Source organism: Aspergillus neoniger (assembly GCF_003184625.1).
Source record: "Aspergillus neoniger CBS 115656 unplaced genomic scaffold BO87scaffold_10, whole genome shotgun sequence".
Lineage (NCBI taxonomy): Eukaryota > Fungi > Ascomycota > Eurotiomycetes > Eurotiales > Aspergillaceae > Aspergillus > Aspergillus neoniger.
Genome location: NW_020291138.1, coordinates 927,209 through 951,333, shown reverse-complemented (window position 1 = coordinate 951,333; position 24,125 = coordinate 927,209). Strand labels below are relative to the sequence as shown.

General features: G+C 49.8%; 6 protein-coding genes across 6 annotated transcripts; 3 read left to right on the top strand and 3 right to left on the bottom strand.

Moving 5' to 3' along the window:
- Positions 1 to 2,138: 2,138 nt before the first annotated feature.
- BO87DRAFT_331548 (putative proline permease) lies at positions 2,139 to 4,126 on the bottom strand (the record flags this gene model as incomplete). The annotated part of the gene is made up of 1 exon (XM_025620340.1): positions 2,139 to 4,126. One exon carries the CDS (start codon positions 4,124 to 4,126, stop codon positions 2,603 to 2,605), a length of 1,524 nt encoding a protein of 507 aa, XP_025481693.1. The 3' UTR covers positions 2,139 to 2,602.
- Positions 4,127 to 4,385: 259 nt separating this feature from the next.
- Positions 4,386 to 6,123, bottom strand: BO87DRAFT_375243 (putative nuclear pore protein (SEH1)). The gene is made up of 3 exons (XM_025622984.1): positions 5,747 to 6,123; positions 4,829 to 5,666; positions 4,386 to 4,760 (listed from the first exon to the last, which is right to left on the bottom strand). Exons 1-3 carry the CDS (start codon positions 5,927 to 5,929, stop codon positions 4,654 to 4,656), a joined length of 1,128 nt encoding a protein of 375 aa, XP_025481692.1. The 5' UTR covers positions 5,930 to 6,123; the 3' UTR covers positions 4,386 to 4,653.
- Positions 6,124 to 6,314: 191 nt separating this feature from the next.
- Positions 6,315 to 8,020, top strand: BO87DRAFT_457778 (UDP-N-acetylglucosamine--dolichyl-phosphate N-acetylglucosaminephosphotransferase). Its single transcript, XM_025628830.1, has 3 exons — positions 6,315 to 6,667; positions 6,759 to 6,939; positions 6,997 to 8,020. The coding sequence occupies exons 1-3, from the start codon at positions 6,423 to 6,425 to the stop codon at positions 7,975 to 7,977; spliced, it is 1,407 nt and encodes a 468-aa protein (XP_025481691.1). The 5' UTR covers positions 6,315 to 6,422; the 3' UTR covers positions 7,978 to 8,020.
- Positions 8,021 to 10,584: 2,564 nt separating this feature from the next.
- luA (3-isopropylmalate dehydratase LEU1) lies at positions 10,585 to 13,374 on the top strand. The gene is made up of 2 exons (XM_025622983.1): positions 10,585 to 10,936; positions 11,008 to 13,374. Exons 1-2 carry the CDS (start codon positions 10,730 to 10,732, stop codon positions 13,120 to 13,122), a joined length of 2,322 nt encoding a protein of 773 aa, XP_025481690.1. The 5' UTR covers positions 10,585 to 10,729; the 3' UTR covers positions 13,123 to 13,374.
- A 527-nt stretch (positions 13,375 to 13,901) lies between these two features.
- ags2 (alpha-1,3-glucan synthase Ags2) lies at positions 13,902 to 21,771 on the bottom strand (the record flags this gene model as incomplete). Its single annotated transcript, XM_025627649.1, has 6 exons — positions 13,902 to 14,243; positions 14,302 to 14,812; positions 14,868 to 15,073; positions 15,121 to 21,090; positions 21,155 to 21,330; positions 21,418 to 21,771. 6 exons carry the CDS (start codon positions 21,769 to 21,771, stop codon positions 14,195 to 14,197), a joined length of 7,266 nt encoding a protein of 2,421 aa, XP_025481689.1. The 3' UTR covers positions 13,902 to 14,194.
- Positions 21,772 to 22,857: 1,086 nt separating this feature from the next.
- On the top strand, positions 22,858 to 23,528 carry BO87DRAFT_19618 (uncharacterized protein). The gene is made up of 4 exons (XM_025618509.1): positions 22,858 to 22,955; positions 23,033 to 23,152; positions 23,358 to 23,395; positions 23,449 to 23,528. Exons 1-4 carry the CDS (start codon positions 22,943 to 22,945, stop codon positions 23,461 to 23,463), a joined length of 186 nt encoding a protein of 61 aa, XP_025481688.1. The 5' UTR covers positions 22,858 to 22,942; the 3' UTR covers positions 23,464 to 23,528.
- The last annotated feature ends 597 nt before the right edge of the window (positions 23,529 to 24,125 follow it).

Below are 24,125 nucleotides of genomic sequence, written 5' to 3'. Positions count from 1 at the left end.
AGCAGTCCTGAGGCACTCCTGGCCGACCTCAGCTAGTCCTGAACGCAAAGTACCTTCAGTCTTCCTCTTTTCTTACCTGGCAACAACCCTGGACTAGCCTGTCTGGCACGCATGGTGAACACCTGAGGGCTCAGGCAGCACTGGAACTGCTGCCTTGGGGGAACCTCGGGTGGGGAATCTCACTTATCTGGTTCCGGCAGGAGCAGTGCCTCTCAGCCCCCAATCGGGGTAGACATCATGCCAAGTCCCAATTCGGGCATAGCGGGTGGAAATACCAGTCTGACTGTCATCAGAAGGAGAGGCAGAGTCACTCTCCGTCCAGGGACATCCCAGACATCCTCGAGAGGCAAATGGAGTTTCAAACCCCCAATACCCTTACCCAGTGCCAGCATTGCGAAGGATGGGGTGGGAGACGAAAAAGAAGGAAAAAAGAAAAAAGAAAGGACCGACGAAAACAAAATCAAGGGGAGGGAAAAACCAGACTTCACTTGGCTGTGGATCTTTAGAAGCAGTTTCGGGCCAAAGTCTCGCCTGTCGTAGGTCAGTGAAGCCGCCTTACAACGCATGCATGCGTTGTCTAGCCGTCCTAGCGGTCAGGAAACAATGCAGACGAAGTAAAGAAACAGACTGGTGACATCCAGATAAATATAGAAAAGAAAAGAAAAGAAAAGAAAAGAAAAGAAAAGAAAAGAAAGAAGAAAAGTAAAGCAGAGTAAAGAGATATGGTTAGTCACGAGTAAATTAGTTAGCATCAGAGCAATGTCAAGTGATGAGCAAAATCAAGTGGTTATCTTTGGTCGCTTATTGTACCTGACTCCAGGCGGCAACACCGACGAGCGGCTGCATGCTTCACAGTAAAGCCACGTCGAATTAAAGTGTCCGGTGAAGGAGCTGTAGTTCCAGATGAATGGAAAAGTCGTCAAGTCAAATAGTGAAACGAGAGCAAGCCCAAGTCCTCGTCACAAGCCCTGGGGGGATGTAATATCCGAGGATATCATACCCGGAGGATCTGGTGGGTTGGGGGAGAGATGAGGAGAAAGTAATGAGAGAGAGGTATGTGACAGAGTTACCGGGGTCCCCCAGAGATTTATGAGGTATCGTCCTCCGTGAAGGGTTGTTCCGGCAGGTTAATGGGAAAAGGGGAGAGAGGGCTGGAAGGGGAAAGGAAGAGAAGGAAATGGTCTGTGAGCAGGACTGATGATTTTGGAAAGGAAAATTGAAATCCGAATCCAAAATCAAAATCGACAACCCGAAAGATGCTGGGCAGCTGGTTAGTTAGTTGGGGATCCTCCATGGCTTGCTAGCCTCATGAAAAATTATCCCATTTTACCCGTCCAGTGGGGGGGAGGAAAGATGGGTGGTATTCAGGTATTGAGCATTACGCTGGAGAGAGAGAGAGAGAGAGGGAGGGAGGGAGGGAGGGCGCTGAGGGGGTCGAGAGGCAGCGGACGAGGGACTTGACTGACTGCCAGGGAAGGAAGAACAATAATTGACGGGAGTGGGCAGATCGGGGTAGTAAGGACGAAATAAAAATATGATGACGGGCGTGCTCAGATAACATGATCTCGGCCTTGCTCTTGATAGAAAGGGTAAAAGGGGAGATTTCGCGCAAAAGTGGGAGAGAGACTGAGGGGGAAGCCGTGGCCTAAATTAATAGCGAGCAGGTCGTGTTGGCTGCTGCGACAACTTGCTGTTGTTACTTACTTAACTTACTAGTCGGAAGGCTGACTGACCTAAAGCGGTGATGATGATGGCAAAACGACATCCGAAGCATCATCAAATCATCCCATCGCCATCGGCACTCTTCCCTTCCCCCAACTCGTTTGGACTTATGATTTCTTGATTATTAGAGTATAATGTGAACTTACTACTTCTCATGATAATGTACAATGATTATTGGACCTTTGATGTTTGAATTTCAAGCCCAATTACTCTACACTCTCCCTCTGATATGGTCTCCTCTAGTAGACGCAGTATTACTTGGGCGCTACTACTGCAAGTACTAGTGCGTGAAAATTACGTTAGGGGCTGACACGCCGGTTCCCGTGCGTGGCGAACCGCCCCCCGAACAGGGCCTAACTGTATGGATGTATAGTATGGTCATAGTAGTAAGTCTTTTTCTCCTTCCCTTTTCCATGTATCGATCTGTCTTTGTTATATAACGTAACAGACAATCCTTACGCCTGTTAAAGTCTTATGATAGCACCCAGGGATGGTGCTTGCTAGACTTTGGTGCCTGTAGTTGCAACCTACCTTTTTCCCATTTGCTACTGATTCACGTCTTCATTATAGCCTACTACTATATGCCATTACCAGCGACTACTCAAACCTCCTATGGTTGGCCATCAAGGAGAAGGCTTGAGATGGCGTCATTGTCCACCACGGTACTGAATGATTGAGGAATAAGATAAAAAAAACAAGCATCATTGATTAAGGAATAAGGATCTCAGGACTGTACAAACAATAATGGCAGAAGCGGCTGGCTCTCCGTGCACTATCAATACAAATAAAGTTGCGAAGGAAACGGAATCACGACAGCCGACCAGGACATTTGCTACGGGCGAGAAATGAAAGTACGAGGTAGGTTCAAGAGTAGTCTCTCTCAAGGTCCCGGGGGACTCGAGACCGGGGCACTGGTTGACGGTCCATCGCGCTCCGGCCCAAACATTCTCCACCAGCTTCGACGACTGGTCGTCCCATCCTCCGACTTGAGCTTCCGTTGTAAAATGGAAGTTCTCGCTTGGTGGCCGAAATAGAGTGAGAGGAATGACAAGATCCCAAGGTACACAGGAATAGCGTTTCTCATTCTCAATTGTGACCAGGACTGGACCGGGAGCTCCTCGGACGATGGCGGGGGGAACGCAAGAACAAGAGCATTGGCAATGGGCAGCAAAGTGCAGCCTAGGATCCCAACATATACTCCATAGGGCTGGATGCGGGACTGGTGGACTCGAATAAAGCCCTGTTCCTCGGTCTTCCTCCGGAACCGAAGGTAAATGATACTCGAGCAAAGCCATGAGATGGAGCCCGACGTAGTGATAAAGTACATGAGAGAATTGAAAAGGGCCGAGCTGGACTCTGCCAGCGACAGGAAAGCAAACAATGAGAACAGCGCAGATGTCAGTATGGCCACATAGGGCACTTGATACCGGTTGCATCGAGTAAGCATTGCTGGAGCATGTCCAGATTCGGCCAAGGTGTAGAGTGTGCGAGAAGATATGTAGAGGAAAGAGCGTCCAGAGGCGACCGATGAAAGGAATATCAACACGGTCACCAGAATCCGTAACGCGGGGATGCCCGCGCGTACAAAGCCCACGACGAAGGGCGATGAGCCAGCGCCCGTGCCATAGTTGGTCAATCGAGGCTCATCAAATGGACTAACGAAGGTCATCATGAACGCGCTGAGAATGTAGAGGGCAAAGAGATAGCCACTGTCCGTTCGGGCCATGCTCAGGATGCTAGGACCTCCTTCCGCGTTGGAACGCTCAGCTCTCTGAACAGTAATTTCTGGTGTCAGGGTGAAAGAAATCACGCTGTATAGAAAGCATTGTAGGAAGCCAAGGAAACGCCCTCCACCGCCGGGAATGAGATACTCGTTCATCGGGCCAGGTTCGTGCCAGTAACGAAATCCTCGTATCGGTGTCCCTGGGATACCTCGGATTGCTAGGAATAGCGAGCAAATTGTCAGCCCCGCAGTAGTGATGATCTTTAATCCCGTGAAAACAGTCTCTGTCCGTTGGAAAGCCCGCTGGGGGAGCATATTGAATAGGAGGATCAGGACTGCGACCATTGCAATTCGGATCGCCATGCTGGGCTCAGGCGTCCACAAACTGAGATTGACCATGGCAGTGGTGATCTCGAAGGGGACCATCATTGCCAAGGAGTACCACCTGAGGTAGCCTAGAGAAAACCCTAGATGGTTGGAGCCATATTCATAGCTGTGAGCCACCATGGTACCGTTGAGCGCAGGTCGGTGGGCCGCAATCTCTGCAATGGCTGTTGTCAAGCAGTAAGATAACAAGAATACCAGTACATATGAACCAAGTAATGATGCTGGACCACCGGCAGCCAGAGCTTGGCCGGCCCCAATGAAGAGGCCGGTTCCAAAGGTGGGAATAAGAGCCATAATACGTGGTTAGGGATAGCGGAGGAGAAATAGAGGATGTCGAAGAGGCCTACGGATGTCCTGGTGTTTCTTCTGAGAAGACGAGGCTGCGGGCGTGGTTGCCGTATTGGAGGAAAGGGTACCTCCTTCCTCTTCCGACAAACCACAAGAAACGAAAAGGTTGACTGGGGATTGACTGGGGAAGCTCCGTTGCAGCAAGGAGTCATCTTACACCAGATAGGCGCTGCGACGCTATACGACAGATAGGCCAGAAATCCATGGGTATCATTGTATGCCAAACAGAGCAAGAATGACTGCAAGATGAAAAAGTCGAGATCTAATCTTCCCATAGCTAGACCGCAACAAACGCCAGTCCGAACAGAAAGAGACAAATAAGGACACCCAAAAGAGCAGCAAAGGAAACCCCGTCACGTATTGGGAAAGAGTCAGGGTGTATGGCTCCTGCAGTGCGTAGACACAGTGGGAAGAGGCTAAGGATAGGTTGCAACTGAGAGTTCCAGCGATGCAGCAGCAAAGTCACCTCGTCTCTATTGACAAGCCATATCGGTTCCAGCGTACTCGAGCCATTCTCCAGAGAGGGACTTCTTCCAGAATCGTACAATACCATCATCGCCTGAGGAAATGAGGCAGTCACCTGTGTAGAGACTAATTAGCACTGAGGGCAGTCTCGACGTTCCATTGTGAAGGGGGTCTGCCACTAACCAGCGTATGAAAAGCCAACTTGCCACACGTCTAAATGTTTGCTGTCAATGCATGCAATTTCCTTGAATGAATGCTTGAACTGAGAATCTGCGGGTGCAGCACGACTGGACATTGATACAGGAGCACGGCTTGCAAGGGCAGAGCCGATACCTGACTGGGTAGTCGCACGAATTGATGATGACTGCGATGAAGAATGTGCGTGGTTGCCATTGGAAGTCTGTGACCCGGAGCCAGAGGCCGTTGTATATACCTCAAACACTCGGATGAAGCCATCCTTGCAGCCACTAGCAATGAGGTCATATCCCCTCACTGACCCATTGGCCCAAGAGATATCCCTCACAAGACCGCCATGTCCCGTCAATTCGATGGCGTGGTAAAAGCGTCGACTTGCATCAGTGCGATAGATCTTTACGCTGTCCATGGCGGCCACCACCAGCGACAGACTTTTGCGATCTGAAGAGGGCAATACAGAATGCGTAATGTCCGAAGGATCATGGTGAAACTGCACTTTGAAGCTTGTCTCTTCTCCTCGCTGGGGAGCAGTGCAGACTCTAAATTGATCTAACGGCTGCCAATCCGCAAGAGTATCGGGGCTTACAGGCTCCATGATCATCAGGTAGCCATCGCGAGTAATAACGGCCATCCAGGATTCCAGATCAATGTTGCGAAAATCGATTGATACAAATGGGTGGCGCTGAGGGGCGGTCATGCGAAAGATAGACCTGAAACGCCGGCCTGAATTGGGGGGTTGCGTAACATCCTCCTGCCATATCTTGCATTTCATGTCTTCACCCACGCTGCCAATGTGCTGGCCCGTGAAAGGGCCATTCCAGGTCGCCTGAGTAACAGTTAAAACACAACAATACCAGACCAGATACCAAGGAACCAGGGGGCCACTGCCGTGGGAGGAGTGCTTACATCACGGATCTCCGCATCATGAGCACGCCAAGTATCTACGAGCTGCCATTCACCGTCTTTCTGGTCCCAGACCTTCATGCGGTGATCAGTTGAAGCTGTGACGATGCGATTGCCATAAAAGTTGAATTTGGTGACCGAAACCAGGTCTCTATGACCGGCGTCGAAGTCGGCGAATCCAGCCATGATGGGCGTGTGCGGTATCCCCAATCAGAGACGAGACGATCAAATCAATCAATCAGAATGCACAGCAACCAGCCTTTAGCCACCACCTTCAGGAAGCAAACATTCAGAGACGCGTCAAAGATCAACTGCAGAAACCTTAGAGGTGGGGGGTGAAGCCTTCCCCTGATCTATGTAGATCCGACCTTGCAATCGCCTATAGAAATCAAGCAAGGCGTGCAGTGCATATGAAAGCGCCGGGATGCGATAGCTTCAGGCAGCTTAGGTAAGGCAACCACGCCCGATGCCGGTCGGAGCTTGGTCTTCACCGCCTATGGGAAGAAAACGGCGGTCAACGATGTACCGGCAGAATAGAGCTCCTTCCCCAATTTCTCCACTTGCTTCTTGATGCCACCTTGCCTTTCTCCAGCGCCAGAGAGATTACGCGTCCTTATGGAAGTTAAATTCTACTTAGCATGAGGCCTTGGAGATAGGCTCACATCAAACCATTTGCGCGATGGCAGCAGCAAATACAAGCTCTCTTTCTCGCCAGGAGACCTGGCGGCTCTTCGCCTTGGTGGGAGCCTGCGTCGGCATCCTTCTGAATACTTTCCAAGGCGATGGCGCGCCCTTGGTAGCTTCGCTCGCGTTTAGCGGTATCGCTTTCGCAGTCGCATTTAGTATGATTCGATGGCTCGTACCAGTGTTCTTGAAGGCGGGCCTGAAAGGGCGAGATATGGCGAAACCCAGAAGACCCGAAATGTATGGATAACCCATGTTTCTTCATTTTCTTGTATGATAGCTTATCATTGCGTCCTTGGCGTTATGGCAATGCTAATGGGATTGTAATTAGACCGGAAACAATGGGAGCCGTTTGTGCTATTGTCTATCTCCTTGCTCTGATATTCTTCATCCCCTTTGCCTTTTACAAGGATATAGTGGCTGCCACCTCAGGTGGAGGCAACCGAGATGTCGTAATCGAGGTAGAACATGTTGAGACTGGCCGGATGCTACATCGGTTTCCGCATGGAAAGGTCTGTCATTTCGAATGCTCTAGTCTGCGCTAGCTTACTGACAGCGAAATTACACAGCTTGCATCCTATCTTTCCGGTCTTCTTTCATTGCAATGTATCGTCATTCTCGGAATTGGCGACGACCTACTTGATATCCGATGGAGACACAAGGTCCTCATTCCCGCCTTTGGCGCTATTCCGATGCTTATAGTATACTTTGTGGACTTTGGGGTTACGCAAGTCGTCGTGCCAGTGCCGCTGCAGCCCTATCTGGGCTCCACTATCGACCTCGGCTGGTTGTACTATGCCTACATGGCGGCCGTGGCCATCTTCTGCCCCAACTCTATCAACATGCTGGCCGGAATTAACGGAGTTGAAGTGGCCCAGTCTCTGGTGATAGCGGTTCTGCTGATAGCAAACGATGTCCTATATCTTGCACCCATAACACCATACCCGCATCCGGCAACGGACTCCCATCTGTTCTCTCTATACTTCTTGTTGCCTTTTGTTGGAGTGTCCGCGGCCCTCTTGTGCCATAACTGGTACCCATCAAAAGTTTTTGTGGGAGATACCTATTGCTACTTTGCGGGTATGGTGTTTGCCGTCGTTGGCATCTTGGGTCACTTCAGCAAGACGCTCCTGCTTCTCTTCATCCCGCAGATCTTCAACTTCCTATATTCAACGCCACAACTCTTTAACTTGATTCCTTGCCCGCGCCATCGGTTGCCCAAGTTCAATTCCGTCACTGGGCTGTTGGATGCATCGGTGACCGAATGGACTGTCCCGCCATCGCCACTGGTGGCTACTGCCCTAAACCTGCTGCACACATTACGGCTGGTGCGCGTCACCAAGAACGAACAGGGCCAGATTGTCGAGTCGACAAACCTCACCATCCTCAATCTGTGGCTCGTATGGGCTGGGCCAATGAAGGAGAACCAACTGGCGTGGAGTATGGTGGCTGTACAGACATTTTGCGGCCTTGCAGGTCTGTTTGTGAGGCACCGCCTCGCACTGCTGGTGTTCCGAGAAGATAATCTGGCATTCGGGAGTTCCGTATAGTAATGGGAGTGTGGTATAGTATAGAGTGTTAATTGTAATCGAGATGTTCAATTCAGAATGCAAGTACCTTCAAGAACAGTTTTTTAGCACCACACAGACTGGGCAAACAACCAGTCACTATGTAGAATGAACGAAGAACTGTATTATACTCAATCGACATTGCCATGAAGAACCCCCAAATTAGCTCCTTCAGGTGCTGTTCATAGCTAGCTTGGAGCTAGACACTGCCTTTGAAGGATCCTGAATTCGAATGCGCCATCGACGTGTGGAGCATTCCCTACGAAAGAGACTACTATAGAGCTGAAGAACATGGACAGAGAGGACGGCTCCATATGTATCGTTTAGTAGGCCCCACATCTCCACACCCCACATCCTCCACCAGCACACTCACTACTAGTATTTCATCCTATAAACACCCAAGCCATATACTGTGCTAACCACCACTTACTACACGCTGAAATCCACCCCAGCTACCAACAGCAACGGCAAATATCCATTGGTGAAACTATAAAACAGCTTCTTGTTCTGCTAAACTATTCACTCTACAAATGGCAAGATGACTATACAAAGATTTGAGTCAATTGAGCAATAAAAAAACCATGTTATCTGTCTATCTCTCGTTAAAGAAGGCTAGGTCCTCAGGGTGTTCTTGTAGCCATAGGAAGACTGGTTATCCTGTGATCGTGGCCTCCTGGGGCTCAGTGCAAGCATACGGCGCGCTCAATCCCTTACATTCTCTCATATCTAGGCCTGGCCAGTCATTTAACTTCCTCCGCTAAAGCCTACATTTTTCTCCCTCGTATTCGTATGCAGTCCTGCTTCAAAGTCATAGTACTATAAATTACAAAATGATTACGAGCGGAAGAATTTCCACGAACGGCGGAGACTCTAAACTGTAGATAAGGGGATCTAGCCCGCTTAAAAACCCCGAATATCTCACTAAATGTGACGAGTGGAGTATAAGGACCTGTTCTACTACGTACTGCCATTGTATATCTACTCCGTACTCCATTCAAGTCAGCGAAAGCGCCAATCAACACTGCTATTCACCTAGAAGGCTACTGTGTATGTATACTCGCTTGGTGATTTCGCCTGTCCTCTTCCATCCGATCAAATCATCCTCCATCTGCCCTTCCACCATCTTCGAGTTCGGTCTAACTTGACAGCTCTCTACACAAAGCCAACGGATATGCATATGTTTCTAACTGACCGAAGATGCTCGGTGTCTCCAGAACTGCCACATGCGATCTTGTCAAAACCCAACATCTCGCCTGCATGGAAGAGTGATTTCTCTTGAGCTGTGAATTGCCCCATGTCCTACTCCGGAGACGGGAGAGTATGTGTATACAAAAGATACCCCATTAGCATTGAGCTGATACTGACTGGCCGGTTTATAGGGTCACTCAGAACGAAAGATCCCAGAGATATTGTTGCCCAAGATGAGATACGGAACACCAAGAATTCACCAACCTTCTAGAGGAGGGTCAACACATCGACGAAAACCTCTGCCAATCGGTAAATCATGCATTGAACTCTGTTCAACAGCATGGCATATTATGTTGTTTTTCTACTATAGTGCCACCAGCAGAGTACTGCAACTTTCGAATGAGAGCAAACGGCCCGCATCATCGTCTAACAAAGAATGTATTATTGGGAGCATCCAATAAGCACCAAAATCGAAAATCGATTAACAATACTACACGAAGCGTATGAACCATAACGTGTTTCCGATCTACAAGCCCAGAAGCTTCTACTTTGACTCATCCTATCGCCCTCAAAGCTGGCTGCACCATGCTCCGATAACGGATAGCTCTAGCAGCAGTATGACTCAGGCGAAAGCTGTGAAATGTGATCGGCTGATTCGCATCTTTCGAGGAACATACCTTGTGGGAACCACTGATTGGGCTTATCAAAAGCGGCTCTCATGGACTACGAAGTATTGACATGTGGAAAAAGGAAGGCATGCGAGACATAGCGTTGCTCAGCTACTATAGCGCCAGGGAATCAGCCAAAAGAGGTGATGACCTGTGGTCTTGTCGATCAAATTAGGCAACATCACAAACTAGCGCCATTCTCTCCAGTACAACCGGGCAAGCTAAGCATTCCAAGTGGGCTAATCATCCCTCTTTCCCGACAAAACAGATTATCGGACCGGAACTCCAAAGGACTCCGGGATTTATCCGGAGATTGGCGGTCAATGATGTGCCGAAGTATGATTATTCGTGATCCTGACCGACATAAACAAGAAGCAAGTAGTGGATGCGGCCAGACGGCATGCGTGCAATTCGTACAGTGCTGGTGACCATGACACATCCAGAAAAGATAGACAGTTGTTGCAGTTCAAGATGAACTAGGCGCTTCTAGTGTTAATCGGCACATGCAACTCATACTCTTTCAAATCCAATCAATCCAGACCGGTTAGTCAGGGCGGCGTCATTTGCCGCGTCTAAGCGCCACTCCGGCCGGTGTCGGTCCCCAGAATTTTCGGCCGTAGCCAATCGCCACCCAGCAATTGGGTGCTGACCACCGACACCGGCGCTGCCCCTCGACAAGCCGCGCTGCGACATCGCGGGTCTTCCCCAGTTAAAACCATCTTCGCTTCTCCCAGTCCAGCTATTCATATTTCCTATCTATCTTTCACTGTCTTTCCCCGTGTTTGGGCTTTATCCCTTCTCCTCATTTCTCCCCAAAATACACTCTCATCCCCCACATTCTATATTTCCGTTGATCTCCTACATACACATTGCCCCTCATGCCCGGCGCTGATAGGAAACCCAAGACCTTGTATGACAAGGTCCTGGACCACCACATTGTCAACGAGCAGGAAGATGGTACTCTCCTGATCTACATTGACAGACACCTTGTGCACGAAGTCACATCTCCCCAGGCCTTTGAGGGTCTCAAGAATGCTGGTCGCAAAGTCCGCCGGCCGGACTGCACTCTGGTGACCGTTGACCACGTATGTCTTTCATTTCTTTTTTTTTAACCCTATATTAGGAACGAGTCAATCACTAACTACCTTGATGATAGAATATCCCCACCTCCTCCCGCAAAAACTTCAAGAACGTTGATGAGTTCATCAAAGAGAACGACTCCCGTCTGCAATGCAGCACCCTCGAAGAGAACGTCAAGGACTTCGGTCTCACATACTTTGGCATGGGCGACAAGCGTCAGGGTATTGTCCACATCATCGGTCCCGAGCAGGGTTTCACCCTCCCCGGTACCACCGTCGTCTGCGGTGACAGTCACACCTCTACACACGGTGCCTTTGGTGCCCTTGCCTTCGGTATCGGTACCAGTGAGGTCGAGCACGTTCTCGCCACTCAGACCCTCATCACCCGTCGCAGCAAGAACATGCGCATCCAGGTCGATGGCGAGCTGCCCGCCGGTGTCACCAGTAAGGATGTCGTCCTCCACATCATCGGTGTCATTGGTACCGCCGGAGGTACCGGTGCCGTTATCGAGTTCTGTGGTTCCGTCATTCGCAGCCTGAGCATGGAGGCCCGTATGTCCATGTGCAACATGTCCATTGAAGCTGGTGCCCGTGCCGGTATGATCGCTCCCGATCAGATCACCTTCGACTACCTGAAGGGCCGTCCTCTCGCTCCCAAGGTCGACAGCCCCGAATGGACCAGGGCCGTCAACTTCTGGTCCAGCCTCGCCTCTGACGAAGATGCCGTCTACGACAAGACCGTCATCATCGACGGCAAGGACATCATCCCCACCGTCTCCTGGGGTACCTCCCCCCAGGATGTCATCCCTATCAACGGCGTCATTCCCGGCCCCGATGACTTCGAGGATGAGAACCGCAAGCTCGCCTGCAAGCGCGCTCTTGAATACATGGGCCTGACCGCCGGCACCCCCATGAAGGACATCACGGTCGACAAGGTCTTCATTGGTTCTTGCACCAACGCCCGTATCGAGGATCTCCGCGCCGCCGCCAAGGTTGTTCGCGGCAAGAAGATTGCCTCCAACATCAAGCGTGCCATGGTCGTTCCCGGTTCCGGTCTTGTCAAGCAGCAAGCCGAGTCCGAAGGCCTCGACAAGATTTTCTCTGACGCCGGCTTCGAATGGCGTGAGGCCGGTTGCTCCATGTGCCTGGGCATGAACCCCGACATTCTCTCCCCCCAGGAACGCTGCGCCAGTACCTCCAACCGTAACTTCGAAGGTCGCCAGGGTTACGGCGGTCGCACTCACCTGATGTCCCCCGCCATGGCTGCCTCCGCCGCCATCGTCGGCAAGCTGGCCGACGTGCGCGAACACCTCACCTCCAGCCCCGTCCTCGGCAAGGTGCAGCCCAAGATCGACGTGCAAGAACAGCTGCACGAAGAGCCCACTACCGAAGATGAAGTCGAGCGCATCATGGACCTCCCCGCCGACAACGAACCCCACACCAACTCTTCCGCCACCGCCACCTCCTCCGCCGGCCTCCCCAAGTTCACCACCCTGAAGGGTGTCGCCGCCCCGATGGACCGTTCCAACGTCGACACCGACGCCATCATCCCCAAGCAATTCCTCAAGACCATCAAGCGTACCGGTCTTGGCAGCGCCCTGTTCTACGAGCTCCGCTACAAGGACGGCGCCGAGGACCCCTCCTTCATCCTGAACCAAGGCATCTACCGCAACTCGAAGATCCTCGTCGTCACCGGCCCCAACTTCGGCTGCGGTAGTTCCCGTGAACACGCCCCCTGGGCCCTCCTCGACTTCGGCATCAAGTGCATCATCGCCCCCTCCTTCGCCGATATCTTCTTCAACAACACCTTCAAGAACGGCATGCTACCCGTCGTCATCAGCGACGAGGCCGTCCTGGCCAAGATCGCCGCTGAGGCCCACGCCGGTCGCGAAGTCGAGGTCGACCTGGTCAACCAGCAGATCAAGGACGCCGCCGGTAACAAGCTCGCCCACTTCGACGTCGATGGCTTCCGCAAGCACTGCCTGATCAACGGTCTCGATGACATTGGTCTGACTCTGCAGATGGAGTCCAAGATCAAGAACTTCGAGAACAAGAGGACCATCGAGACCCCTTGGTTGGATGGCAGTGGTTACTTGAAGCGGGGCAACCGTGGCGGCGCTACTATGGTGCAGGCGGCGCCAGTGCCCAAGACCAACAGGGGCGATGTTAAGTCTGAGCCTTTGGAGTGGTAGATTGCATACATTTCGGGGTTTAGAGTGAAGTCTTTATTCTGATTTTGATTCTGATTTTTCTGGTTGATATGACTTGATGATGAAGCTGGATTACGGGGTTTCCTTTTTATCATTTTACTATTATTTTTTCTTGACTCGATTTCGGCTATATATCACTTTTGTTTTGGGGAAAAATCACTTGCATCTCGGCATAGGAAGGATAAATACCATATGAATAGGGTTAATAAATAGAAATAACAACAAGAAAACTTGTCTTCATACATACATACATTACTGGTCTTTAAAAGGAATACCCTTGTGAATCCATAATTACTATTTAGGATTATTATATTGGCCCTTCGATATTATTATGACTCTTCTTTGCCAAGGCGAAAAAACGTAGTAAGTAATGGTAGTAGTCGTAGTAATGAACTCAAATCAATCTCAGTCAACAACAGTGCAATGAACCAAAAACTCAACGCAAAAAAAACAAAACAAAACATGTAGTACTAAGCAATAAACATATTCCCTCAAGTATATTATGAAAAAAAAAAAAGCATCATCATGACCAATCACCCGATCATTCCACCAATCAATCAATCAAAACAAACACAATTCATCCTCCCATGTAATTAATGCTCATATCAGCAATCATTCAAATCACTCAGTCAATCAATCAATATCCCATGAACGCGTGCAAGCAGGTAAGTAGCAGGTGTGGTATCAAGCGAGCGTAAACACATCCGGTTCGTCAATATATAGTTTCAGTCCAAAAAAAGAATGCAAAGACTTTCGTAAGCAGCCAACAATGATGATAAAAAACGAATGATGAAATCACGCAGGTATATATACGTGAACGTAGTGGGTATGATGGTGATGATGCAATGCGATGCGATGCGATGTTATGCAAACCGAACCGGTCGTGTCGTTGAGGGAGAGGATCATGTATGGTAATATACAAGGCGCGCAATAGATGAGTGTAGATGGGGTGTGTTTTCTTCCGCGGGGTTTGTCAATCTGAAAATTATTTATATGTGTCTTAGGCCCCAGCTTTTCGATGATTGAGTTGGGACACTGTAGGGTAGGAGTCGGATTAAGGCTTTGTGAGTTGTTCTTTCCGGAAGAACATCATGAATCCGGCACTGGTGTGTTGTTAGTAAATGGGTGTTTGACTGGAAGGTCATGAGAGGAGTATCTTACCAAATGAGTAACTGGAAGAAGAGCGCAATCCAGAACCAAGCGTTCGCTATGGCGCTTAGTCCCGCTGTGATGTCCGGAGAGATGGGTCCGGGTCCGATCTTGTTTGGTGCGAATGCTCTTGCGCAGATTGTTGCAATTGAACCCAGTACTTGCGATGCAAGTAGCGTGAAGCAAATGTGCATCCTAGTCAGGGTCTGAAGAAGGATCATACCGAACCCGACGCCCTGCAGGGCATCTAGAACTCCGAGCCACAGCCACAAGCTCCGGGATACAAGGGCACCAGAGGTGTAGCTACCCGCCCAAGGAAGGAAAAGCCCAAGGCCTGATACACCCCACCAGATTTGGGCCCATCGGGGGGCACCCAAGCCACAGGCGAAGACTGGGAGGATCCAACTATGGCGTTTGGAGAGGTATCCAAATAGGAATAGCCATCCAGCCCACACGAAGCCAAAGAACACGATGCAGAGAATTCCGACTTGCCAGCCCTTTGCGTGTGCCGAGCTCCAAAGGACTATAGTAACGACCATTAGAATAGAAAGAGCGAATGAATTTTGGTGTACACTTACAACTCCAGTTTCGTCCGTAAGGCGCACTCAAGAAGAAGTTCTGCAGGATGACGACCACAAAGTTCCAGAGGATGATCTTGCGCCGGAACACCGATTTGTAGAACGAAGGAACTTTGCCGGGTGCTTGGTGGTAGTAGCTCGGTAGACCGAAGAAGATCAAGAGGCCGATGACCCAAAGGAGGACTGCAATGGGCATGCAGATAGCGCTGTAATGGGTTAGAAATGCATAAGACGAAGACAAAGGAGAACTCACGTCATTCTCCAGGTGTTAGTGATGTTGCCCTGAACATTGGTAACTCCATTCTCCACCGCCAGAGAAATGCTTGTGCCCCAATACCAAAGACCAATAACGTAGGCCTGTTGACTACCCTGGATGAGGCATGCGCGGAACACCCACTGCTTGACAGGGACTCCGTTCTCGTCACCAAAGTTGAGGGCGAAGAACAACGATCCACTGGCTGAAGCTGCAGCGTACAGGCCGGCGCCAACGTTTTGGATCCAACCGCGAGTAAAGCCATCGCTCTCAAAGTGTGCAAATCCAATGACCACGAATGACAACCCGTATAGGAGCCAAGGAAGTGACAGAACGAACACCGACTTGAAGAAACGGAAGAAAAACCACCAAACAATAGAAGCGACCAGGTATACCGTTGCGATTCCGTAGAGCTTCTTCGCTGTTTCACCATTTTCGCCTGTCAACAGGGTGATTTGGTACGAATTGGCAGCTATAATTTGTCCAAGTCCAAGGAAGAGCGAATAAATGGGCCAATCGCCGATTCGAACTTGCATCCATTTTCTCAGCCCAGTAGGTGGAACATAATCGTTTCCAAGAAGGAATTCATCCTTTTCTCGGCGCTCTTGGCTTCCACTTTCGCGCGAATTCATGTCGACATTGGAATCTGAGTTCATGGGTGAGCTGTTGTCGAATTTGCCATGGAAGATCGAAGAAGCAGGCGACTGGTTGCGGCCAAGTCTTGCATCTCTGAATTTTCCAAACCATTTCTTCTCGCTGTCCTTCAAGTACTCCTCGATACAGAGTTGAGACTCGGAATTGTGACCATTCAGGTTCTCCAATCTCTTATCGAAAACCCTGTAGTATTCACCGGTGCTGTCTGTGAAGAAGGGATCGACCTTTTGCAATTTGTAATCTTTCTTCTCACCAATGACTGAGTCGACCGAAAGAACAGAGGCGCTGCTGAGACGGTTTCCGGGTTCGTTGGAGAATCTTGCAGGCGACACAATCGCCTCCTCAGGCTCCGGGCTTCCAGGAGAAGACGGAGAAAGTATAGACCTAGGTGTGAGGGAGCTCTGGCTCGAGTGTCTTCTGCTAAAGAAGTCTCTGGTAGGAGTCTGTCTTTGGGGGTCTAGTTGATGTGCTGCTTCTATCCGACGCCCCTCTTCTGCTTGCTCCGGGGTAAGCGTATACTCATCTTCTCCATACAGACTGGGCATGATGTCGTCATCGCTGCTCTCCTCGGTGTTGGAAGCGTTCGCAATTTCATCAGTGCCCGTGCTGCTTCTCATACGGCGGCGACCGCGACGGACCAGGTGGCCAGGGCCAGCTCGCACACCAAGCGATAGATGTTTGCTTAGGCCTGACTTGGGTTTTTCATTTGATCCAGGGCTCGGGGGTCGGCTGTAAACAATCGTATTCCGCTGCTGTGGTCCCAATGTGCTCAGGCGGACGTTTGAGTAACTTCCTTCCCGGGAGTGCGCGATGGGGGGTGTCTGTATTCCGCTAGGCGTGATGTGTCCCGAGGATGCAATCGTTGGTGTCATCATTCCACTGGGTGTGTTGAATCCAGACGACAGGGGCGGAGCGTTTGATTTCGCTTGCCCCTTACTATGGATCCGCATTGCAGTAGACTGAAGGATTTCCAGATCCTCAACCCATTGGGCCACAGGGAACCGTTGTTTGGCAGACCGAGCCCGCATCTTCGCCCGCACTTGGGGCTTGGAGTTCAAGGCGCTTGCAATAGCAAGTCTGAACTGGTGCAGAAGGTGAGACGTTGTGGTAGACTCAATGTTGTACCACCAGCCAGGCATCTGTCCAAGACCACCAACGCGTGCGCCAATGCCCAGGGCACCTTTCCGGCCAAACTCAACAGCAACAAGCCCAAAGGGCTCATCACGCGAAGGGATCAAGGCGAACTCGGCTCCAGAAAAGATATATGGTGGTAGAGCTGTGAACTCTGGCTTCGAGAAGACCCGTCCCGGGTAGAGTTTCATCATATGGTCCAACTTCAATGCAGCAAATTTGCCATAGAGGTCAATGACTGGACCAACGCAAATGAGTTGTACGTTGGGACGTGACTCCAAAATAGCTGGCATCACATCAGCAATAAGGTCCACACCCTTTTGCATGGACCAGCGGCCCACGAACACCAGAAGATCTGCATTGGGGTTTTGCTCCAAGCCAGCCCATTGTTGCGCTTGTCGTTTCAACTCGGCTCTGCTAGCCTCGTATACGGGATCAACCTGGATCTCACTCTCTTTCGGCAATTCCTTATTCCATTCTGCAGTATCAGATGGGTCAGGGTTAGGCAAATTACCCACCTTCTTCAGGCCCCAAAAGATAGGATAGCGTGCATATGAGCGTTTGCCGTACTTCCTAGAGACACCAACGGCTCCAAATCCTTGCTGATGGATACGGAGGTAGCTTGCTCCGGCATGAAGCATATTGAAGACTTCTCCGAATTGGACATAGCGTCTTGCCGTGTCAGTATCCAAATTGAAGACTGAACAGACTTCATCTCTCTCCTTCTGGGTGCGCATAGGCCAAAGCCCTTGGAACTCAGCATTGTGAAGCGAGAGACAAACTGGAATCGTCTGGGGCAAAAGATATAACGGTGCAATAGACCCATGGTAGTCATTGATGTGGTACAGATCAATCCGGAACCGTCGGATTGCTTCTGCGATACACTGATTCCATGCCGAGTAGTAGATTGCACTATCCAAGTCATCCATGCGAGCAGGGTATGGTTCAGCCTTCGTTTGCTGGCGGAAAACAGGAGCGTCAAGTAGAACATAAGTAATGTTCTTCACAATGTGGTATTGAACCTTGATCTCATATTCGTTACCAAGAACCTTGACTTTCATCGGGTCAGCGGGCTGGTCGACTGGATAGTCCACTCCGCCAACACATGGGACGACCCAAATGAGGTTCTGCTGGCCGAGATGCTTTCCCATAAGCTGGGCCATAACACCCAAGCCACCGATTTTGATTTTGATGGCCCAGTCTTCGATGTCATACTCCATGGTTGCGATAAGCGTTGTTCTTCTTCGTGACCCTGCCGCACCAAAGGCTGACGTGCTTTGCAGGAAGCCAGACTTATTAGCCAGACGTACTAGGGCGTTCGTGGATTGGCCGTCTTTGTTGGCCCCCGTGCCAAAAATTGTCCCGAGGAAAGACTTCTTCTCCACCACTCCGACTTGGTTAAACTTGACTTGATAGAATGACTTCATGAAGGCATAAACGCATGCAGCACCTGTTATGATGGGGACCAGCCACAGCAGGATGTAGATGATCAGCTGTGCAATTCGAGAGCCAGTCGGCTGAAGATTGAGTCTCATGTTTCCATCATCTAGATGAACGTTCCACACGAGGTATGGATACGGAGGTCTCTTGGTGATGTTGACAGACAGTTTGCTGAGTGACGAAGGCGGCATGCGCTCCAAGACTCCATCGCCGTCCACGTCACCGAATACAAACGACTCATCGGGTTTACCATCTGGATCCATGCCCCAGACGTTGAATTGCCCTTGTGCCGGGTATTCAGCCACAACCCTGAAGTTCCAGTAACCTTCACTGTCTTGCTTCACAACATTATCCAAGCCGGCGTCATAACCGTACTGGTTGTACGGTCCATCGAAGAAGAAGTGTGGGAAACGCCGCTTAGGACCATTCCAGTCGTAATCGCCCTCTTGAACATAGTCACTACTGCCAGTCAACTGACTCCAATATTCAACTCGCACATGCTTGCCCTGCCACTTTTGCTTTTCTGTTCCGGACCAAGGCAACTCCTCGATGCTGACGTTGCCCCCAGTATAGTTGAACCATCCGCTGAAGGTAGTTCCCCAATTTGTCGAGTACCGGTATTTGCTAGCTCCAGCGGCTCTGTGGTTAACATAGAGTGTGCCGTTGTCATACTGGTTCAGAATGCTGGTAGAATAATTGGAAGTGGTGAAGACTATCGGGTTGTCACTTTGACCAACACGGAACAACAGGTGGTCCACAGATCCCGTAGAATCTTTCTTGTCGGAAGTGGTGGCATTTTTGACAGTCAATTTGTGGACACCGTTATACACGTTATTGAGCTTCGCAGACCAGGTCCATGCGCTCGGAAGTTGGCCGATATATTGTGTATCCGTATCATTAGCACCAGGAATACTCTTGCAATTGACGCTGTTTTTGTCGATGGAAGGCGTTTTACCAGATTCCGTTTGCGACGTGAAGGTGATGGCTTTGGTAACCGAATCACAGTCCATTTCGGTAGAGAACTCAAGGCTCACATCAATGTCCTCAGCCTCGTCATATGCAACGGTAGAAAGAAGCGGGACATCATGGCCAGGTGTGAACTTGGTGATCATTGGTCCGGGGCCGACCCAACGAGCCTTTGGAACGTATGCTCTGTAGTCGAATGGTTTCAATGTCAGGCTATCAAGGCATCCGTTGTACTCTTTCGAACCGTTCAGATGCAGTTTCTTTGGGCTGTCCTTTAACTTGAGTTCGTCAAATGGGTAGAACAGGTTCTTGACAGTGGTTCCTGAGTCGAACGGAGAGATCAACGCACTGGCATTGCTCTTGCAGTTGAAGGTGTATGTAGCAGTCTTATTGTCATTCTGGTACACCAGCCATACTGATTGATTTGCCTGGTCAGATCCCAGATCTTGAACATCTGAAATGATATCTCTCAGAATAGACCACATGCCGGTCTCTGTCTTCGTGCCATAAGAGCCCGGATAGAGGATATCCCTCGTCTGCTTGGACAGGGTCTGTAGTGAGTAACCATCGTTCAAAACCGGATAGTGTTGTCTCATTTGGTACATATGTTTAATGATGTTCCGGATAGGGTGGGTGGGATCGCGGTGGTCGTAGGTCACAGTCATATCATTACAACCATCCCGACCTTTGGTAATAGGCCAGTCATAGTATTGAGTATCATCAATAGCAGAGCATCCATGGGTCTTCCAAGCGGTGGCTGGTGACATTGCTTGACGACCATAAACATAGTTATCTGCGGTCGCGTCTATTATGTAGGAGCCTTGCTCTTCCCCCCAGAGTAGAAGAGGAATGCCAGGCATTTGCAGTGTTGTAATGAAGATGCCCAGAAGATTCCGTTCAACACCCCATTGGATGGCAGGCCAGCGAAAAACGTCCTGGTTCGTGACTCCGTACATATGTCTGGGATCGAATTTCCCCGTATTTGCGTTAATCAAGTCGTTGCTTTGCATCATGACGTTCCAGGCATCCACCCAATCCAGGGGAAGGTCATAGCCTGCAGCCAAATTACCGCTCATGCCGAGGAACCGCGTAAGGGTGCGATAGACAGAATAGTGGAAGGCAGCACCGTCAATAGCTTCCAATTCGGGGCCGCGCAAGAAATACTTCGAATCAGACTTATTCGTCAACTTGATCGCATCCAAAGCAGAGTCTGGGTATTGGTTGGGCTGTCGACCACGTCCAAGGAAGACTGAGCCCAGATTGTTTCCACCAGTGATTTCACCAGGGAGAAAGAAATTCTCCTTCCCGACACTGCGAGCACATTCCCGGTAGGTATGCGAGATGTCTGCCAAGGCATCTACAGTCGACTGAATAGCTTTATCATAGCGAAAGCCGTCGATGTCCAGAGCTTTGATGATGTTGCAGGAATGAAGCTTGATCCTGTCCCGTACACTGGGATGCCACTCACGTAAACGGTCCTGGACTGAAGCAAACTTGGTCAATTCACGCTGCCAATCTGGATAAACACCAAAGGCTTCAAGGTCTCCATATTGGTCGAAATCACTGTCATAGCATCCCACAAGCTCTTTGTGGACGGAACTATCCACTGGATAACCAGTCTCGTTCCAGAAGGCAGGGTAGTCACAGGTTTCATTGTAGGTATTTCCAGGACGGAAGTCGACATATTGACGGTCCGATTTCCAGAGAGTCTTATATTCTTTAACTGTGAATGGCGCCGTCACATTGAGGTAACCTTCAAAGCCGATCAAATCTCCCATGCTGATGAGATACCATTGGTCAATAGTTGGTTCACAGGAGCACAGACGAAGCATGACAGACTTACGTTGCAAGCGTATTGTCGAATATGACATACATTCCACGCTTGTGGATCTCATCGATAGTGTCCCTCCATACTTGAATAGTGCCATAATGCTGGTCGAGAAGTGTCGTGTCCAAGATCGAGTAGCCATCTGCACCCCAAGGCTGATTCATGAGGATAGTTCCCGCAAGATAGATACCCTATTACAAATGTTCAATAACATGAGCAAAGTCAAATTCACATCAGGAAAAGAGGCGAGTCGATGATGAGAGGAAAGGAACACAAACCTTGATGCCCATGCCCTGTAGATAATCCAGTGTGTCAACCAAGCCTACTGCGTCACCTCCATGACGCATTTGATTGGAATTGAGATCATGTTCGAAAACAGTGCCGTTAATGTTGTCATTGGCTGGGTCCCCATTGACCCAACGGTCTAACATTATCGTATAGAACGGAAACCGCCAGTTCTTGGGTGACTCCGTATACTTGTGACCCGGCCATGATGGTGGAGAGTATTCGAAAGGACTAGTCGCAGTCTTGTTGACATTGAGGTTGTAATCGACCAAAGATGCCTCGTAAGGCCAGGCTGTTGTTGTTGGTGCGAAGAGCGCAAGCAGCGAGCCTGCGATCCCCCACTTCATCGTCAACGGGCACGAAAAATAAACCGCTCTCTGCTTCTCCCGTACTATATGCTCGGCATATATTCCAAGAAGCTAACGAGTGTTGACCGGGAGGGTAGCCAACTGGAGCAGTATTTCGTGTAGGGGATGGCCGCTGAGAAATATGCCCAAGGATGCCGTAGTCTGTCTTCCTTCTTATGCTTTTGGGGGGCTATTGTAGGAGGGTGTTAGCGAATCATGGGCAGCAGATAAACCGAGCAAGGAAAAAGATGTACCCACAACAGATGCAGCTGCTGTGGCGGCAACGCAAGAATAGAAAGACAATAAGGGGAGAAATAAAAAAGAAAAATCAAGAAGAGAAAAAAATAAAAACAATATGCCCGAGGATATGTCCGATATCCTGCAAGAATGAAGATCAGAGTGGATAAGTGGGAGAAAGCATCATTGACGATGATTTACAAGCAGACAGGAAGCTCAGCGAGGGAATGATATCGCCTGATACAGAAAAAAGAAACGACGATCTTTCCCAACAGGTTGCCATTATGCTGCTCAATGCTGATAACTAGTTCTCATCGGTGTACCACTAGACAAATGGCAAGGCAGAGATGGAGATACTGCCATGACTTGAGAACGGGGGCTTGGGCCATGATTTCCGAGTCCAGCCACCGGAACCTCCGTGATGACTGGGCTCACATCGCCTTGCCATCCAAAACGAGAATTTGCAGATGGCCATTGGCTTCAAGGGAAGATGAAGGTGGGAGGGGGATGCTGGGAGGAGACACGAAGCGAGGACAAGCGGTAGTCAGTCCTGTGTCCTGTATGTACGATGGATGTATGAATGTAGGTATTCATGTATCGGAGTGCCGTTCCACGGATACCGACAACCCAGAATCCTTACCACTTGTGGCAATTAGTGGGGCCGGCGGGGACCAGTTACGCTCTCCCATTAGCTGAACTCTGGCGCCATCGGGTACTGTTGATCCCGCTAAGATACGCTCGTTCCAAGTCAGGGCGCCTGATATATCACATCAGAGTCAAGTATCTCACAGTATGAGGCGTTCTTCTCTTCCTTATCACGATGGTCGTTCGGACAGTAGTCGATGCATGGTCCATATCAAATCTGCTTCTTTTTTTGTCTCATCGACGCCAATGCAAGATACAGCGCATGTTCTGATAGTACACTCGATAGCACATGCCGTTCAATAGTAAGTGAGCATATACTCTGAATGCCAAACTGTGTTAGATTGCCTACTTAGACTGATGCTGACTAGGTACTAGCAAGTCAGTAGTAAAAGTGCCTTGCTAGGATACGCATACTTCATACTACAAAGTGCCTACTATATTTCTCGGCCATCCCGGCTCCTCTATACCTTGTTTATGTCGTCGATAATATACTATAACGGTGGGAACACTCGCCTTGCACCCTTGTACCCTCAGCTGCAAGCATGTTCGAGATTAGGCCTCAGCAATACGCGACGGCGATCGTGTTCCACGAGGCAGTCTGGAAAGAAAGCGAAGGCAGAAGAAATTCATGCACTCCCGTACAATTCGTGTTAAATCCGTGCTATATTTAAACTTCAATATCTGCTGACGCACCGGCCTATCAGCAACAATGGCTTGCCCACGTAGTCGCCATTTAGTCATGGTCTGCGCCTTTCACACTCTGTTTATCGCAAAAAACCCAGGCTGATCATCCAGGACTGCATGCGCTAAGCCTCAGAGACTGGATGCAAGTGGTGAGTGCATTACGGACTGTTGAAGTCCTAGTTTACGAGGACCCCGAAGAGCTTGGCTTATTCTAGCGGCTCTCTTGGACACGGCAGAAAGCGGGTCAAGGGAGGACTATTGATACTAATCAGTTCGTCGCGTGCGTAATGCTGGGACCCACGACGGTGTAACTGCCTCTGGTGATCGGAACGTTCGGGTTAGCCGAGCAGTTGTAGTTGTCTTTGCATTTATGTCCGCATTGTGATACGTCATTCCATGACTCGCATCGAGATAGACCGTAGTGCTACTTAATTCTCTCAAATACCGAGTACATTGCAGTGACTGCTGGTCAAAGGAAACAGAGTCTATGCCTTCTTGAACGACTAACCATTCAACCTCGAGTGATATTACAAAAGAACATGCTCAAAATCCATGACGCGGTGGACTTCTGTCAGAGCTTTAGCCTCTTATCGCTGCGATCGGCCGCCGGAAGTTAATCGTTGGGTGCTCAGGCCATGGAAAAAGCAATGTTGCAGTCCGGTAGGAGGGGAAAATACCTAACAGAAGCAATATACTTGGCAGATTTCGGAAGTATTAGAAGTGGGAAGGTTGCCACATAATTACCTTTGTCATAGTGTCTGGCTATCAAAGTCATTTTGCGTTTATTT